We start from the raw sequence: 20,378 nt of genomic DNA on the forward strand, positions 1-20,378 counted from the left end.
TTATGTTCCCCAAGCTCTGAACAACCAGGCGGCGGCTGCGACTCTCCTCTCTTCCCCTATAATCACTCCTTGCTCACCCCCCCCTGCTCCCAGGCAGCCCACACTCACCAGCCCTCAAAATGCACTCGCAAAATGCGAGCAGGCGAGTGTAAATTTTGAGAACTGCCATTTCTAATGTGAAATTGAGACAGAGGTAAATGTGTCATACATTGTACTATATGGAAGCTGTATGCCACTACAAGGCACCTCTGTATTGAACCTAGTATTAAAGCTGGATTGCAAGGTTTGGTTTCCTAATGCAGGATTGTGCCAGTTGTCCTAAATTTGGCTCTAAACACACATATGGCAACACTACAAAAAAAAAAAAAAAAAAAAAAAAAAAAATACCTCTTCCTGTATATTGCCACTTTTAGTTCTTACTAAGGGATTCCATCTACAGTCCTGAATTTTACTCTAAAATGCATGTACCAACACTACAGTTCTCACTCCTGTATCCGATTTCCCACACTAACTAGGATATGCTGCCAAATGAAACTTTAAAATTTTCTGCTCAAGGTGTGCTTTCGCATGATGATGAAAATCATGTTGGCACCCATTTCTCGTGCATAGAGCAGCCCACTCATTAATAGGCTTTGTGAAAATGCGCAAAAAATGTCTGCATGCTATGATGCACCTCCTGGTGTAAAAAAGCATTAAAAGCAGAATATTTGCATCAACTGACCTGTACATAAGTTAAAATTACATTAAACCTTGATATTTTTCATTAACCACTTAACGATCGCGCTCTAGCCAAATGACGGCTACAGCGTGGCTCGATAACTCTGGGAGGGCATACATTAACGTCCTCCCAGAATCTTGCTCCCACGTGCACCCAGCAACATCCATGATCCGATTACGGTAAATGGCCACTGACAGCATGTCCGGTTCCTCTCTGTGTGTGTGAGAGTGTGTATGTGTATGTGTGTATATATATATATATATATATATACACATACATACATACATACATACATACATACATACATACATACAATCTATAATGTTAATATTCATTTTTAACCCACTGGTGCTGATATTAGGAAGAAATATGCCCTCTGCCTCTAATCACACAAGCTTCTCTCCCAGATTCTCCACCTCTGAGCTGGTGAATCTGGAAGGGAGATATTTCAGGGGAAGGGCTGTGAGATCTTCAGATCTCATTTATTAAACTGGCCGTGTGTGACAAAACGGCCATGTGCTGTGATTAGAAGCGGAGAACATGTTCTCTGCTCCTTATGTCAGCGGTGATCATCATGATCTCGGCTTATAACGGTTTATTAAACGTACACCTATATGTGCAATTTATGCTCCAAGAACGTCCAATGGTGCTCCCTACATGTTGGGCCTCTGTATGTGGCCACGCTGTATAAAAGTCTCACACATGTGGTATCGCCATACTGAGGCCGCGTAGTAGAATGTGTTTTGGGGTGCAATTTGTGGTACGCACATGCCATGTGTGAGAAATAACCTGCTAATATAACAATTGTGTGGGGGGGGGGGGAAAAAAAAAAAAAAAAAAAAAAAAAAAAACTCACCATGCCTCATACTAAATACTTTGGAATGTCTACTTTCCAAAAAGGGGTCATTTGTACTTTCCTGGCTTGTTAGGCCTTCAGGTTTGATCAATTTTCAGAGATTGGCACCATAGCTTGTGGACTAACTTTCACAAAGACCAAATAATATACACCAACTTGGGTTATTTTTACCAAAGATATGTAGCAGTATACATTTTGGCCAAAATGTATTAAGAAAAGTTACAAATTTGCTAAATTTTTTAACAGAAACAGACTTTTTTTTTTTTTTTTAACATAATTTTCTGTATTTTTTATTTTATAGTGAAAAACCCAGCAGTGATTGAATACCACCAAAAGAAAGCCATTTGTGTGAAAAAAAAATAAAAAAAATCATATTAGGTACAGTGTTGCACCGAAAGCTGAAAATTGGTCTGGTTAGGAAGGTGGTTTAAGTGCCCAGTGATTAAAATAACAAAAACATGTCATATTTACTTGCTCTGTGGGATGCTTTTGCACAGAGCAGCCCCGCGACCTTCTGGGGTCCCTCGCCAGCATTCCAGGCCCCTCCTCTGACGAGTGTCCCCACAGAAAGCCACTTTCCATGGGGGCACTTGTATAGGCTCACTCCCGAGCCACCCTGCCTGCGCCAATGGACACAGATTGGGTGGCTTGGCCCCACCCCCTCAAAAAAGCATTTGATTAACAGCAGCCAAAAGGGTCCCGCTGCTATCAATCTGCCCAATCAGGAGGGAGACCGCAGGGAGAGAACATTGCTCGATCAAATTGGGCTCTGGTAAGATGGGGGGGTGTGTTTAAATACCACCAAAAGAAAGCTCTATATGTGTGAAAAAATGATAAAAATTATACAGCGTTGCATGACGGCGCAATTGTCAAAGTGTGACGGCGCTGAAAGATAAAAATTGGCCTGGGCAGGAAGGAGGTGAACCTGCCTGGTAATGAAGCAGTTAAAGAAAAAACTGCCACTAAAAAAAAAAAAAAAAATGGCTAAAGGGTTAGAAATCCTGAATTTTTAATCAAGCTTTTAGGGCTGCGTTTATATTGCATGGTTTATAAGGTTGGAAAAAAAACATGGGTCTGTCCACCTGTGTGTATGATTTATATTCTGTAACAATTCCCATAGCCCTGTATATACGGAAGACTTCGAAACATTTTAGTTGTTGATGCGTTCAGCACGTGCCACTTCGTGCACGTACCCGCGATCGACAGTGACAGAGCAGGGACGTGGAGCTCTGTGTGTAAACACAGAGCTCCACGTCCTGTCAGGGAGAGGAAACAGATGCTGTGTCCCTTGTACCTAGGGACACAGCATCAGTCACCTCCCCCAGTCAGTCCCCCTCCACACACAGTAAGAATCACTTCCAGGGAATACATTTAACCCCTTCCTCACCCCCTAGTGTTAACCCCTTCCCTGCCAGTCACATTTATACAGTAACAGTGCATTACTATAGCACTGTTTGCTGTGTAAATGTGAATGGTTCCAAAATGGTGTTAAAAGTGTCCGCCGCAGTATCGCAGGCCTAACAAAAATCGCAGATCGCCGCCATTACTAGTAAAAAATTAAAAAATAAATTATAAATGTATCCCCTATTTTGTAGGCGCTATAACTTTTGCGCAAACCAATCAAACGCTTATTGCAATTTTTTTTACCAAAAATATGTAAAAGGAATACGTATCAGCCTACACTGAAATTTTTTTTTGATTTTTTTTAAAAAGTTGGGATATTATAAATATAAATTTTCTGTCTTTGTTTATAGCACACAAAATAAAAACCGCAGAGGTGATCAAATACCACCAAAAGAAAGCTCTATTTGTGGGGAAAAAATTATAAAAATATAATTTGGGTACAGTGTTGTATGACCGCGCAATTGTCATTCAAAATGCATCAGCGCTGAAAGCTGAAAATTGGTCTGGGCAGGAAGGGGGTTTAAGTGCCTAGTAATGAAGTGGTTAAGGGAGAGAGTTCCATATTTTTACAGCTCTAGAAGCAAAGAACCCTTCTGCAATCTAAGAATAAATCTTCTTACCTCAAATTGTGGCTGAGTGCCCTCTTCAGGGACCTTCGAGTAAACAGTTACTGAAGTCACCTTTGATATATACAGTATTTTTACAATGTAATCATATCCCCTCTTAAGCACCTCTTCTCCAGGGTGAATAATTGTACTCTATGTAATCGATCTTCATAGCTGGGGTCCCTCCTCCCCACTGAATTCTTTCGAATTCAGCAACACCCTGAGGATTGGAGACCAAAACTGAACTGTGTATTCAAAATAAGGCTGAACCAGTATTTTTGTAACAAAGCAGAAATATAAAAATTACTGTTTAAATGTATGTACTTTTCGTTGCACGAGAGTGGTTTGCTGGCTGCAGGCTATTGCCAAATCTAATCTATAAGCATCAGATCCTTTTGCATCCCAGATCCTCACATGAGAGCCCTCCTAACGTGTATTTTTGCCACCCAAATGCTTCAATATTGAACATCATCTATCATGAAGCTGTCCAACCACCAAATGTTTTCCCTGCATAAACTGGTGTCACCAATCACTGAATTGAGCTCTTACCGTATATACGCAAGTTTAAGCCGAGTTTTTCAGCACCACATTTTTTGGTGCTGAAAATGACCCCCCTCGGCTTCTACTCGAGTCACCTTTTGCGCCTGATCTCCTGGACTTTGTGGACCCGGTACACACTTGGCACACATGTAACCCCACTCTCCCTCTACAAGTGTGCAAAGTTTGTTGCCCGGGGAACCTACGGTACCCCTTCCATAGACTCCCATGTTAAACGGTCATTTCTCCAGTGACTTTGGGGAACCGGTACCAGCCGGTCATAGGTTCCCTGGAGTCGGAACTTGGCACATATGTAACCCCATTTCTCCTCTACAAGTGTGCAAAGTTTGTTGTCTGGGGGGGGGGGGGGGGGGGGACCTACAGCTGGCGAGCACCGATTTTTTTAAAGCTGGGCACCCCTTCCATAGACTCCAATGTTAAACGTCAGTCTAGGCATGGACACAGTGAGGCATGCAGATGGACACCCTAGGCTTATACTCGAGTCAATACGTTTTCCCAGTATTTTGTGGTAAAATTAGGTGCCTCGGCTTATATTCGGGTCGGCTTATACGGTAATTATTTATAAACAAATTGAACAGCATTGACCCCCAAGGCACACCACTTACATTTCCATTCATGGTAAGAATCATTTATCACTACTCTCCAGACTCGTTCCATGTAACCAAAACATTTTCCTTACTTCCCAACCTAATGAAGGAGCGTCACCGATAGAGAATGAGGCAGTTTAGAATATTCAAAATTCCTGTTTATTTACAATACCCATTCATGTACAGATGCTTTTCACGTGATTGGATAATTGAAGTAAATATTAAACACAGGTTTGTTCAGTGAAAATTCTCAACAGAGACATACTCTGCAATATAAACTACTTTTATTCATATAGTTGGGAAGGATCAGGGCACCTAAACATTTGTTACGGATGTGTGCAGCCTTAAAAGAAAATTATGACCAAACCTTTTTTGACTTTACTTCTTTTTGGTTCACAGGCTTTTACCCTATATCAGTGGACAGGACACAGCCATGCCAAGTTTGTGAAAGATCCCAACAATATTGACAAGTGGTTCTGTCTTTTACAGCGCAAAAGAGCTAAAAGGCAGCCATGTCCACCCCCCACTGTCGCCTGGCTCTTCAGAGGGCACTTGTGAGCAGATTGAAAGCAATCTGATTAGTGGTCATGTGGTAGCTCCGTTCTCAATCTTAGAACCAGGCGGAGACTATTCTAGTGACACACAGATGCTACAGCATAGAGGCGAGTATGTATGTTCCCATTTTTACTAACTCAAAACTTCGCCTTAATCAAGGCGAATCCTCTCACTCTCTACCTGGCTGATTGCAAGGGAAAAGAAAATTAGGGGAAATGTCCACTAGAGACCAAGACCGCAATAAAAATGTGACATAGCTTATGACCTCTCTTTATTCTACAAAAATATACTTGCCTTGAGTTGCAGTCTGATAAAAAAAAAAAAAAAAAAAGTCAGAAATTCTTATATCACACATATTACACAAATGTTTTCCAGTAAACTACAAAGACTGCATCTAGATTTTCCGTTTTTTCATAAAAAAAAAACCCCCCAACAAGCCTTTCATTATTGCACACCACAGCCATTTTATGGTGGAGATAGCTAGAAACAGAGGCAGTGTCCCAGCGGACCTCTTCACTGCTCTAAATTAGGAGTATTAAGGCCGCATTCACACCTGAGCGTTTTTTCACCTGAAGCTCCAAAACGATAGAGGGTAAAAAATACGTTATTCTCTATGGAGATGATTCACATCTCCACTCCAAAACGCCTGAAGCTCAAACAAGTTCCGGACCCTTTTTTGTCGCAAAAATTGGGTGAATTTGGGCGTTTTAGAACGTTTGTATTCCCATAGAAAGTAATGGAAACGCTTGATTCAAGCGTCTAGCGCGACAATGAGCGTTTCTACGGGCGTTTTGTCGCTTTAATCAATAGAACATTTCACCCAGGCAGAAGATAAAAACAATCTACAAACATAGCAACAAGTGATGAAAGACGATAATTTTTCCTATTGGCTAAAATAAAAAACAGCGAAATTCAAAAACGTCAGACGACGCTGTATGCAAACGTGCGAATACGCGTGACAAAACGCCGGAAAAACTACCAAAAACGCTACGCTCAGGTGTTAATGTGGCCTAATACTACTTACAGTTTCAAAAGACAACCGGTGTCAGACTATAATATTAATAAAGTACTAATGCAAAAAAAAATTGTGTATATATTATATATATATATATATATATATATATATATATATATATATATATATATATATATATATATATATATACACACATACACACACATATACACACACACACACACACACACACATATATACACAACTGATGATTAAGCTAAAAACGATTGTGCTTTAAGAGTTAGAAAATCAATAACACCTGGAAGCATAGAGTCCGTGAAATTTATTATGACATTTGGCATTGTAAACAGCAGCAATTAAAACTTGATATGTGATCTATCCACCTACACAAACTACCATATCCCCTCCCTGTCAGCTCTCCGTGAAGAAATTTAGATTATCGCCAGGGGAATTCCTGGCTCCACCTATCCACTCCCCATGCCATCATAATCCCATGCTTTCACTAAATTCAAACGGTCAGAGAAGGGGGACAACAGGGGCAATTGTTGCCAAGTTAATTTAAAATTGCTTCCCCTTCAGATAAATTACACTTTATATAATCTTCCACAATACTCTACTTCCCTATTTACACAGAACAAAGCCTGTGATGAGAGCAGATGGTATGGAAACTGGCTTCCACACAAAACCAGGCTGTGTGTGGGCAGCATGGTGGCCGAGTTATTTGCATCTCTTCCCATACAGTAATAGTGATAGGGTTCACGGTTCAGTTCTTACTAGCAAGTCCATTCCACACTGGGTTATTGTTTTCTCCATGCGTTTAGGTATATTTCCTCTGTAGGCTGTTTTACATAAGCAGGTTAACCGCTTCAGCCCCGGACCATTTCGCTGGCCAAAGACCAAGCCACTTTTTGCGATTCGGCACTGCGTCGCTTTAACTGACTATTGTGCAGTCGTGCAACGTGGCTCCCAAACAAAATTGACGTCATTTTTTCCCACAAATATAGAGCTTTCTTTTGGTGGTATTTGATCACCTCTGCAGTTTTAATTTTTTGCACTATAAAACAAAAATAGAGCGACCATTTTGAAAAATATATTTAATATGGTTTACATTTTGCTATAATAAATATCCCCCAAAAAGACGTAAAAAAAAATAAAAAAACAACCCCCCCCTAGGTTTAGGCCAATACTCATTCTTCTACATATTTTTGGTATAATAAATACAAAAAAAAGTTATAATTGGTGAATATGAAAAAGTATAGCGCTTATTTTTGTGAAAAAGTCAGTTAAACACATATCAAATGTTAAACACACACACACACACATATATATATATTTATATTTTTAGTGACCGAGTGTGATCCATGAATAAAAAACGAAGCAGTCCTTTGTGACCACACACACAAATAACAGTTTAAACATTTTGAAAACACTGCAAGATTGAAATGAAGTCCCACCACCGATGTAATGAGGAGGCTGGCTTTGATCTAAGGTGAGCATTTCATAGTGAGCTAGTATGCTATGCATATATCCAAATAACACGCCCAAGCTCATCTCTTCACCACACACACACAGCCACAAAGGCAAGATAATTCTTTTTGGGCAATGTATTAGTGCTCGGACAAACACACTTAGACCAAATTTTAATGGTTCAAAGAAGGTCAGGCAAAATGGTCAGCCCTCACACATGTTCACTTCATCAAATCTGGCCCTCTTTGAAAAAAAGTTTGGACATCCCTGCCTTAATGCATAGAATCATTAAAGCGGGAGTCCACCCGAAAAACGATTTTTAACATTAGATTGAGGCTCGTTTTGTGAAGGGGAATCGGGTGTTTTTTTAAAATCGAAGCATTACTTACCGTTTTAGAGATAGATCTTCTCCGCCGCTTCCGGGTATGGTCTTCGGGACTGGGTGTTCCTATTTGATTGACATCTATTTGATTTGATTTTTAAAAAAAACACCCGATTCCCCTTCACAAAACGAGCCTCAATCTAATGTTAAAAATTGAGTTTTTGGGTGAACCTCCACTTTGAATGAATGAATGAATGAATGAATGAATGAAAACTTATGTAGCGCAACACATGCAAACTTAATCGCCTCTGGGCGCTTGTTAAAAAAACTTTAAGATAAAAAACCTTCTACCTTTACAACCACAACAAACTTTGGCCAAAAATAAGACATCACTGACCTCCGTAGCTGTAAATACTGTAGATTATTTCACCCTTAAAAGATCACAACAGACACTCTATATTGCGGTTGCAGCCATTTTAAACAGATTACAAGAATGTTGCGCTAATAATTGGATATAAATATGGAAGTGAAACACAGCTATTGGATAATCCAAACCAAGTCTATACATGTATAATACCTCAATCGTGACAAAGTATCACCACGTGACCATATTCAGTGAAATCAGACCCCGTTCACAATGAGGCTTGGTTGTTATCGGCAATTCCTGGTTTCGGTAGTGACGCTAGCTGTGGTCTTTTTGATGTATTTGCAGATTACACTGACTGATGGGCACGTTCTTTTTACAGAGGGAATTATGTGACTTACCTTTTTATATACAGGTTTATTTTTGATTAATTTGGCCAGTTCGTTCGGCCGCTATCACTTCCGGTTTTTAAACCGGAAGTAATGCCATAGCACGTTCGGAGTCATGGCTGTTCCAGTTTGGGGGTCATATTATCTATAAATAGTGATGTGGTGGTGGGGGTCCACACCCTAGATGACGGCTTTTTAGTTGAAACGTGTCGGGGTGGACCCATCCACAACATCGCTCTTGTACCTGTACTTTATGACAAGCCTATGATGATCTTCTAAAATGTGAGAATTTATGCCACTTTTTTTAATAAACACCACTCTATAAACGGTATCACGCTATGCGAGTTTCCTTTCGCTATATCTTGCATGGCATGTGAATACTGAGCCTCTGTTCCCACAAGAATACATGATATACATCGTTTGGTATATATTGAAGTTTTGGACCACTAATGTCGAGTAGCAGATTGGATTCAGGACCAACTGCACTGATTGAGTTAACCGGCTATATACATTTTTGGTGACTTGGGCGGTCTCCCCTAGCCATCGGCATCCGGTAAGCCGCCTCCTGCTGTTGGTGGTGGTGCTTTTGATAAGCTGTCGTTCCATCCTGAGGGTTGTACCCGTGCTGGAGTCTTTACAACTTTCCATTCATCTGGACTTTAGTCACTTTCTGTTCTCATTCACCATTTTGGATTATTCATTGTGTTATCAATCACAGTTTTTGTTTTTTCACTTAAGTTTATGGTTAATTTATTCAGTTAATTTCCACTGAATATGGGCACGTGGTGATGCTTTGTCACGATTGAGGTATTATACATATATAGACTTAGTTTGGATTATCCAATAGATGTGGTTCACTTCCATATTTATATCCAATTATTAGCGCAACATTCTTCCCCCCCCCCCCCCCCCATTTATTTATTTTTCCTATAGCCGTGTGGCAGCTAATTTTTGTACCTATAGTATACACAGCGCAGTTTACTCTTTTCACTTATAGGGGCAGATCCACAGAGATCTGCAACCGCGCAGCGTATCTGAGATACACTACGCCGCAACTTACCCGGCTTTAGTTCGAATCCTTAAAGATTTTGCGCCGTAAGTTACGGTGGCGTAGTCTATCTCTGGCGGCGTAAGGGCGCAGAATTCAAAATCGGCGATTAGGGGGCGTGTCATTTAAATGAAGCGCGTCCCCGTGCCGAATGAACTGCGCATGCGCCGTCCCTAAATTTCCTGCCGTGCATTGCGCTAAAAATGTTCAAATTAAAACGCGGGAACGACGGCCATACTTAACATAGCAGGTTTAACTATACGCAAACGAAATACCAGCTTTAACTATACGCCGGAAAAAGCCGACTAGAGACGCCGAAGAATTGCATCTTAGATCCGAAGGCGTACGAAGACGTACACCTGTCGGATCTAACCCAGATGCCGTTGTATCTTGTTTTGAGGACTCAAAACAACGATACGACGCGGGTAATTTGCAAGTACGCCGTCGTATCAGTAGATACGCCGGGGTACTCGCTCTGTGGACCTGCCCCTAAACAGATTACAAAACCTTCCGTTTATTGAAAGGCCTGGCAGACTGCTGTCAGAGAAAGCAAGGAAAGAGGGGCTGTGATTCTGTTGCTTCTGCTGTGAAATGTGAGGATGAATTGCTCCACAGTCCCTGCAGCCACGTTCACATTATATACCCATATACACTGGACAACCTCAAACTTTTTTTTTTTTATCCATCATTTACATGGCAGCCATGCCCTTTAAGTTATTAAATTTCAAACAATAAAAATAAAAAAACACATGTAACAGTCAGTGACGAGGGAGCAGGGATCAGGACTGAGTCCCGCTGTCTGTGTCAATAGACAAGAGTGACTCTATAGACAGCAGCTTTCTTTGGGGGCACTCGCTGGAGGGGATGAGCCTGTAGCGCAGGTGGGGGACCTAGGAAGGAGGAGGTTCGGGGCCGCTCTGTGCAATCCCAATAAATTGACCTTCTTTTGGTCTAAAGCTGGCAGATTGAAAGACAAAAAGCGAGGCGGAGGCAGAACTAGAAACCATTTTATAACCCTTAGAAATGACAGCTTAGACCCAAAAGGTCAGGCCGTCTCGGATCCAGACTGGCACATATGTCAACAGACAGCCCCAAACTGGAGGAATATGGATCAACTTATAACAAAAGTTTTGCCAACATTCTTTTGCCTTCTGCCCCCTACAAATGTGTTTAATCCTTATCCTTTCTTCACTACCTACTGACTCACTAAAGCCACATACACACGATCAGAATATTGTACAAAAAAAATAAAAAAATAGATTTCAAAGCGATCATCTGATCGTTAGTACACAGCTTTTGTCTGAAATTTTCTGAAGGGACAAACACGAAAAATTTTCTCATATCATACCAGATCGTACAATTTTTGTTAAATAAGTACAGTTTTTGCCCAAAATACAAAATAAATACATTAATTCACTTCCAAATTTTTATTCTGTTGTACGAGAGTTTTCATACTTTAGTCATCTATTAATTTTCGATATGGAGACCAGCATGTAAAAAAATTAAAATACGGACAATCATTCGTCCGATAATTCAATTGTGTGTACTAGGCTTAAAAGTGTTGTAAAGGTAAAAAAAAATTCCCTAAATAGCTTCCTTTACCTTAGTGCAGTCCTCCTTCACTTACCTCATCCTTTGATTTTGCTTTTAAATGTCCTTCTTTCTTCTGGGAAATCTCACTTCCTGTTCTTCTGTCTGTAACGCCACACACAAATGCGACACTTTCTCCCTGGTGTGGAGAAAGCCTCTTGAGGGGAGAGGGGGCGAGCAGGAGTGTCAGGACGCCCACTAACACACAGCTTCTTTCTCCATCTGCAAAGTAGATAGCGTCCTGACCCTCCTGCTTGCCCCCTTCCCCTCTCAAGAGGCTTTCTCCACACCAGGGAGAAAGTGTCGCATTACTGTGTGTAGTTACAGACAGAAGAAAAGGAAGCATTTCTCAGAAGAAATAAGGACGTTTAAAAGCAAAATAGAAGGATGAGGTAAGTGAAAGAGGACTGCATTAAGGTAAAGGAAGCCATTTGGGGGGGGGGGGATGTACCTTTACAACCCCTTTAAGCAGAAACATGAACCTCACTAGGTAATGTAGGATGAAGGAGACAGCTCGGTTGCCTGCACCTCGAGACGAAAAAAAAAAAACACACACACACACACACTAATTGCAGCTCCCATATTTCAAACCTGAGGAGTTTCTTGTGATGAACTGCTCCAATAAAGAAATGCATGAGCTACCACATTTCTGACCTCTTCCTTGCTGCTAGTTGCCTGGCTTTCATGCAGATCACTGCAGCAATGACCTAAGGCAAGCACAGAGCTGGCCATACACTTTTTTTCCTTTTTCTTCTGACCGATTCCTCTTGTCCTCGCTGTTTATAGACCCTTCCACTGTTCACATTGTATATTGAAAAGCGGCTAATCAACTATCAAAATACCCAAAGAGGGGCTGTATTTGAATGGACACTGCTGATGCTCGACCAACAATTATGCAACCTATTTCTTAATTTTTTTAATAATGGAGGTTACATGGGGGGGGGGGCAAAAAAGGTCACCCACTAAACGAATGTCAGTTGGTTAATTAAGAACTGGATGAAATTATAACAGTGTAAGGGCAGCCTAACTCAGAAATTATTCAAGTCAGGGGATTAGAAAGACAGAAAATACTCCATTGCTTCCAGATCAGCAAGACAGCCTACTTTTTTCTTTTACGACAGGTCTCCATTAACCAGCACTGTGGCTAACTTTTTACTACGAACATGAATTTGAAAGAGGAATATACTCATCTATAACTCACCCACATAATGGTCCAGTTCAATCTGATGGAAGCACACAGAATCCTTAAGAGGATCAATATGGGGAAGAGAAGGCCGGAGCCACTTTGGTGAAATCTTGTCCGACAGTTTCACTGAAGTGATTTAAGGATAAAACAAAGTTACATTCCCTCGGGCACAACAACATTACATTGCACTTATCACATTAAAGTAGAACTAAAGGCAAACACAAACTTTTTTTCATTCTGGATAGTGTTCTAATCCCCTTCCACTCAAATCCAAAAAAAAAGTTCCATTGGCTGGTCGGGTGCTGCCGCCGCCATTGCTGGTAGGGGAACCCGGCAGTGTAGACTTTCGGCTTCACGACTGGGTCCCTACTATGCATGCGGAAGCGCTCTCTCATTGGCCCGGCTGAAGGGCAGGGAGGAGGGAGACTGAGCTGCTGATGTAATTTGCCATGGCCCAGTCTCCCGGAAGTGGGGACAGGGTACCTGTAAAAAAAAAAAAAAAAAAAAAAAAAAAAAAAAACACACACCACACAGGTATCCACTCCCCGCCCCCCGAAAGGTGCCAAATGTGGCATGGGGGGGGGGGGGGTTGGTTCCAGATAAGCGGAAGCTCCACTTTTGGGTGGAACTCCGCTTTAATGTAGTGGCTGCTTCATTTTCTTTTTCAGGCCTTTTGCCAGACAGTAACACTTCCTGTCCTCTGGCGATTATGTACCCGATTATAAAAAATAAAAAAAAGCATTCTCACCCTATAAATGATATGTGTTGTGATAGTGTGGTACCCCAAAAGTGTAATGACCCAGAATTCTCAACTGGATGTGTTGAGGGGCTCCAGCGGGCTTATAACGTACAGAGGAAACTGGTGTTTCAGTTTCCTCATTATTTAATAAAGTCCACTTTGGGACCTGGAGCCTGGGGATTTCGTAGAGATCTGGGTGGGATGAAATCCCTGGTCCTGGGTCCAGATTTTGAGATTTACCAGCACACTGACTTGTCAGGTGTGTGCTAGCCTATTTGTAGACACCTAATAGTTCTGGGCTCCACCCTCCAGAGGGGAGAACCCAGAGTGTGCACTGGAGTAGCAAGAGAAGCTGGAGAGTGCAGGCTGCACTTTGAAACCCAGAGACCTGAGTCTGAAGTTGCTGACAGGAGTCAGGAGGGCACCATGTGGGAGCCTGAGCAGTGGTGCTGCTGCTGCTGAAGAGAGCCAGGCGGCTCTGTATTTTCATTTGCACTTTTGCATGTGTGAGCCAGGAGGCTGAACATACTACCATTTAATGTTCATGGTAAAAACCCCTATCAGCTCTTCCTAGCCACTCCAACACACACTGACAAAATAGCTGCTAGGACATTATCCTGTTATAGAAAGAGGGGCTGGGCAATCCATTTCTTGAATAGCCATTGGCTCTAGTGATTCAGCTGACCAAGGCTATGCACTGCAATATAGGTTGTACCTTATTTTTGGTGGGGAACCTACAAACATTTTAGCCAAAAGTTAGCAATTCATGAATCCTGGGGATTTGGCATAAACCAGTTGCAGCAGCAAACTCGAAGATCTTTGCTAGTTATCTGTGATGAGCTGACATAGCCTTTAAAAGGATAAGTTTACCTTTTGACAAAAAATTATTATTATTTTTTTTTTTTTTTTTTTGGGAGCCTGTAAAGCAGGGATAAGCAATTAGCGGACCTCCAGATGTTGCCAAACTACAAGTCCCATGAGGCATAGCGAGACTCTGACAGCATCAAGCATGACTCCCAGAGGCAGAGGCATGATGGGACTTGTAGTTTGGCAACAGCTGGAGGTCCGCTAATTGCTTATCCCTGCTGTAAAGCATTGCACCAGCGATCAGCAGATCACTAATGCCATGCAGGACTCCTGCAGATCTGTCAGTGTATCTGCTTGCTTGTACCTCATTTCACTGAGAACTACAAGGTGACCGCCACTAAGGCTGTTTTTTTTTTTTTTTTTAATTGTGACAGCTAGCGAGGGGGGAGAAGATCTCCTGCTAGCTGTTAAAGTGTGTGTGGGGGGGGTCAGTCCTTTCATAACATGTTACACCCTGAATAAAAAGTTTAAACAAAGTGGAACATCATTCTCATATCAGGATATATTTCAGTTTTCAAACACAGCAAGGCATCTGGCCAAGTGGCTCCACTTTCTTTTCAGTTTGTGATTCAGTCCCACTGTTAGGTAACCAAAGATTTTACCTACCAACAGGCAACATATCTGCATCAGAATGCGCTTCATTCATTTCTAAGGCCATATCTGCTTCAACTTCATCCAGGAATGCCAGTTCCTCTTCAAACTGTGAGGGGCCATCATCATCCCAGTCTGATTTTTTCTTTTTGGTCTGGGAGGCTGGGAAACCTTTTTTACGCTTGAAATCCATTTTTATTGTCTGTGGACAGAAATCATTAAGTAAAACACAATATATTTCACATCAGATACCGTTGTTAACCCACATCTGAAGCTTTCTATCAGCCCAAGCTACTTTACAGACATTTTTCAACAGCTCACTGGATGGCACCACATGTCATAGCACATTAAGCTGTGCAGTGACATAAATGAAGCTGAAAAAAAAACAGGCAGTGAGATGCACTGAAACAGCCACTGTATTGCACTAGTCTAAACTGTAAAACACTGTTTTACCATGCTGGCTAGTGTGGATGTAGCCCAAGCCATAAAGCTTAAGAACTATGTATCAAAGTAATGCTGCAGCAGACACAAAGTTGTGTATCTTGCAATCACAGCTCATGTCCAAAAACAAACAAACAGAAGGGCCCCCAATAAAACAAAATCAGGTTCTTAAATCTAAAGCAGCCAGTTACCAAACCTAAGCACCATCATATGTGCATGCCCCTTTGTAAATACTGATGTTTAGCCATTTGTGCAAGGTTTATACGGGAACTACAGAGGAAGGGCAGAACAGCAATGACAAAATAAAAGAAAACTGTTCACATCGGCTATAATAAAATGCTACTTTGTTAATTCCAAAAATCTGCTTAGGCTAGGATCACACTAATTTGATGCGATCATATTTTCAATTTGAATATGTAGTGCGACTTATGCAACCTCATTTGCTGGGACGCTGTGTAAAAAAAAGAATGCAATTATTTGCATATTTCAAAAAACAAACAAAAAAAATATTTTATTCACAACAGAAAATATAAAACATTTCAAATGTTTAAAGTGAGAAAATGTATAATTTTAAGAAAAAAAAATAAGGAAAATTTGAAATTGAAGGCAGCAACACGTCTAAAAATAGTTGGTGACCGGGCAACAAAAAGCTGGCAAAGTACAACCCTAATTTCAGAAAGGTTGGCACCCCCCTCCGAGCCGGAAGGTCCCTCTCCTCTTTAGCTCGAAGGAGGCAGGGTCCATTGTTGCCAAAAAGAATGTCAAATTTTGATTCATCTGACCACAGAACAGTTTTCCACTTTGTAACAGTTCGTTTTAAATGAGCTTTGGTCCAGAGAAGACAGTGTCCCCCCCCCCCCCCCCCCCAGCTAAACTTGCACGGCTTCATTCCCGCAGCCCTGTGTGAACCTAGGCTAAAACCTGGAAGCTGATTGTTTTTTTACGCAGAGCTGCAACAGATTTTGCACGATAGCTGACTTGTAATTCGGAATTGACTGAGTGGGCGCTGATGAGCACTCTTGTAGTTCATTCACAAGCCCTGCAGTCCATATCAGAGGTACAGGCTGAAAGCTGCAGGGCTTGTCTGCAAGAGCCGGAATTGCACCCCTAATCCAGCGATCATGCATGCAATGCTTTCCAGGTTCCTGTGGGAAAAAATAATAAATGCACTTTTCTGAAAAAAAAAAAAATGTGCATTTATTATTTTTTCTTAAAAGGTGAACTTATCTTTTAAATTCTAAAACAACTTCAGTGTGAAGTAGCCCCCATAATACTAACCTGAGTCCCATCAAGAAACCCGAGAAGAGGAGGATCTGGGGAGATGTGTTGCTCTGTGCAAAACCTGTATAACTTTTTTTTTGTTTGTTTAAAAATAACAAACAACAATACTTTCACTTTTTTTCAAAATTTGGGGGTGGTAAACCACAGAAACTTTTTTTTTTTTTTTTATACTGCCCCCTGCATAAATGAGATTAAAGGGGTGGTTCCCCCTAAAAAAAAATTCTAACAATACATTGAGAAGACTGATTACACTGCGGGTATGCTGGGGTTTTTCTTTTTTTTCGTACATACCTCGTTATCGCCGTTTCATCCCTCGGCTTCCGGGTATGATTCTTGCTGGACTGGGCGTTCCTAGTTGATTGACGTTCCTCCGATCGGCGCATACTGAGTGTCACGACTTTCCGACAGAAGCCGAACGTCATTGCGCAGGCGCCGTATAGAGTCGGCTCTATACAGCGCCTGCGCAGCGACGTTCGGCTTCTTTCGGAAAGTCGTGACGCGCAGTATGCGTCGGTCGGAGGAACGTCAATCAACTAGGAACGCCCAGACCCGCAAGAATCATACCCGGAAGCCAAGGGATGAAACGAGGTATGTACGAAAAAAAAAAAAACCCAGCATACCCGCAGTGTAATCAGTCTTCTCAATGTATTGTTAGAAATTTTTTTTAGAGGGAACCTCCACTTTCACACTGGAGCAGGAGGTGCGGTGGCAGTATAGCGCCGCTATTTTTAGCGGAGCTATACCGTCGGAATTGCGGCGGTATTCGGCCGCTAGCGGTGCCGTTTTAACCTCCCCTTAACACCGCCCGCAATGCACCGCCATGGTTTCCCATGGATTTCAATGGGAATGAGTGGTGGAGGAGCGGTAAACACACCGCTCCAAAGATGCTGCTAGCAGGACTTTTGCAGCGGTCCTGCTAGCGCACGGCTCCAGTCTGAAAGCCCTCGGGCTTTCACACTGGAGGAACAGCATCCGCTGTTTAGGGTCAGTTTTCAAGCGCTATTTTTAGCGCAATAGCGTCTGCAAACTGCCCCAGTGTGAAAGGGGCCTTAAGAAAGGGTTATAACTTCTGAGGTCTTTTTTTGCCATCTGTATGCTATTGGGAAGGTAAAAGATAATGTTCTTTAGCAAGGAACATACATTCTACATTAATAATTATGCCACCAAAATTAGTGTGTGCTGTAAAATGCCTTCAGCATTGCTCCTGTTTCTTCCTATTGGAGGCTGCCATTCTGCTGAAGACCCAGCTGTAAGTGTCGGTTCACACCAGCGCGATGCGGGAACCAGTGTGAGTCCGGTGCCAGTTCCCGCATCGTGTAGAACTCGCAGGCAGTTCACACTGCCCTATGCAAACCGTCGCGGTCTCAATAGAAGGTTAATGACACCCCCAGATCGGTTTGCATATCACAGTGAGAATTGTGAATTCAGACAGGAATCGGATCGCATGGGTGAACATCCGTATGATGATGCTTTAGGTGCGGACAAAAAAAAGGGGGTGGGGGAGTTGTCCTGCACAATTTTGGTCCAAATGGGATGTGAATTCAGCCAATCTGTATGGCTGAATTTGCATTGCATGCGATCTGCATAGTAGTGCAGATCACATGCAATGTCTGACATCCCTATAGTGTGAACCGACACTAAGCCTGGGTTCACACTATAGCGATGTCAGACATCACATGTGATTGGCACCCACACAAATTTGGTCTTTCCTTTACCTTTTGACTATATTGGTAAACAGGGTGAATCTCCCTAACAGTAGGCACAGACAGCAATAAAAAACTAAGGATGAGCTCTGGCGTGTTCGCATAGCACACGTGCAGAGCCCGCCAGGAAGTGTGCACGGCGCTGAGCTAATAACAGCCAGGGAGACATTTCACAATCCCCGCAGCCGAGCATCGGGACAATGTCTTCCTGGCTGTGATTAGCACAGCGCCGTGCACACTTCCTGGCGGGCTCTGCACGTGTTCTATGCGAACACGCCAGAGCTCATCCTTAATAAAAACCTGCCAGGGGTTCCAGTCCCTCTCCACTCTATCCAAAACTGAAAAAGTTTTGCCTTTCGTTATACTTGTAAGGTATTGTAGAACCGTGGTTAGATTTCTGGAGTAACACATTTCGATTCCTCACATGCTCAGTACTATCACCCCCATACAGCTGACTTTACACATGTGGCTGAAGACTGCATTATTAAAACAACAGAGGCAGCAAGTGACAGAACAGCCAGCACCCCCGCCACCTTTGATGTGTTCCCCTGTAATACCGCTTCTTATACATCCAGCCTCCTTCTCTGTATACAACACACACTCCACTTACTTCCCGTCTCTGCAATATGCTTCCACTCTCCCGCCAAACCTACGTCTTCCTGCACGAATCCCCGCCCCCAATGGTCCTTGTCACCATGACAGCGAGATGCCATTGAGCCCCATTTCTCGGATTAGGGATTTTTCCGGCGCCTGTAGATGATGTCACCGGCGAGGCGCCTGCTGTCTGCCATGCTGTGTGTGTGCGTTACATAAAAGCGGATCACGTGGTACATTCAGGACTAGGTGGGGGGAGTGATATTTTATGCAGAGTGAGGCATGGCAGGACAGAACCCGGGGATGTTTGTCAATCGGACTGCACACCATAGAGGGTTTAGCTTATGGCCAAGGAGCTGCAGCATTGTAGGGAACAGATACAAGTTGTGCTAGGGACACGTTCTCTGCGTCATAACAGAATTGTGGTCACCATGACTGTTGTGACTCGCAGGACAAGAAAATGAGAGATGATGCCAGGGAGAGAATGTGCTGGAGAAGTGGGGTTCTCCTTCATTACTTACTACTGCTCAGGATAGAGCTGGATTAATGTAGAATTAAAGTGGCGGTCCACCCTAAAAAAAAAAAAATGACACCAAAATGTTACAAAAAAATAGATTTTTTTTTTTACTTACCAGAAATTGCGGTTGCTAGGCGGATCTTCTTAATCTGCCTCTTCCTAGTCGGCAGCTGGTCTTCATCCTTGCGTTGTCTTCTGGGGAATAGGGCGCGCTCCCAGAGAGCAGCTGCCCATTCATACAGCGCCGCAAGACTCGCGCATGCGCAGTTGGAAAACAGTCAGTGGAGCCACAAGGCTTCACTGCCTGTTGCCCTTAGTGAAGATGGCGGCGCCGGGACCTGCCACGATCGAGGCTCGGGGGGCCAACATCGCGGGCACCTAAAATTAAAAGTAAGCAGCTACAATGTTTGTAGCTGCTGACTTAAAAAAAAAAAAATTGCAGGTGGAACTCCGCTTTAAAGGCACTTTTAAAATAACTTTTTTGGATACATTTTTTTTGGGGGTCTTCTGTATCCTGTTAGGGGGGGGGGGGGGTTGGCAGACCTTAATAAAAAAAACTGACAGATGTTGTAATCCCTTTCCGGCGTCTGAAGAAGATTTTCACCGCTCCAGGTGAGCCCTATAGACAATCAGGGACGGTCAGATTACCAAGGTGCTGGCAATGCACGTAGCAGTAGCAATAGAAGGAAGATGAACAGCCGCACTCCGAAATAACTGTTCAAAAAAGTTGTCTTTTATTTTCAAGCAGGAACATGCATAATCACCACAACCATAAACCAGGACAGCCGACTAGTTTCGCACTCTTGCTAGTGCTTAATCATGGCTGAAGTATGGTTCAAACTAGGGTTGTCCAGATACCGATACCAGTATCGGTATCGGGAACGATACCGAGTATTTGCGGGAGTACTCGTACTCGCGCAAATACCCCCGATACCTAAATAGAATACTTCCCCCCCCTTTCCACCCCCGCCGCTCCTGCCGCATCGTGCCGCCGCATCGAGGGACATGGCTAGAGGGACA

The 20,378-nt window shown here is 42.6% G+C and overlaps 1 protein-coding gene across 2 annotated transcripts in view; it reads right to left on the reverse strand.

Annotated features, from left to right (window-relative positions):
* The window catches only part of POLD1 (DNA polymerase delta 1, catalytic subunit), a 320,901-nt gene extending 301,880 nt beyond the window's left edge, over positions 1-19,021 (reverse strand). The window contains exons 1-3 of one of the 2 annotated variants that reach the window (XM_040327564.1): positions 18,858-19,021; positions 14,838-15,024; positions 12,641-12,751 (exon numbers count right to left, since the gene is read on the reverse strand). In XM_040327564.1, the coding sequence (XP_040183498.1) occupies positions 12,641-12,751; positions 14,838-15,015 (289 nt within the window). In that variant the 5' untranslated portion in view covers positions 15,016-15,024; positions 18,858-19,021. The other variant, XM_040327565.1, reaches the window with a different exon arrangement.
* Between the last annotated feature and the right edge of the window lie 1,357 nt (positions 19,022-20,378).

This window comes from Rana temporaria, chromosome 10 (genome assembly GCF_905171775.1).
Source record: "Rana temporaria chromosome 10, aRanTem1.1, whole genome shotgun sequence".
NCBI lineage: Eukaryota > Metazoa > Chordata > Amphibia > Anura > Ranidae > Rana > Rana temporaria.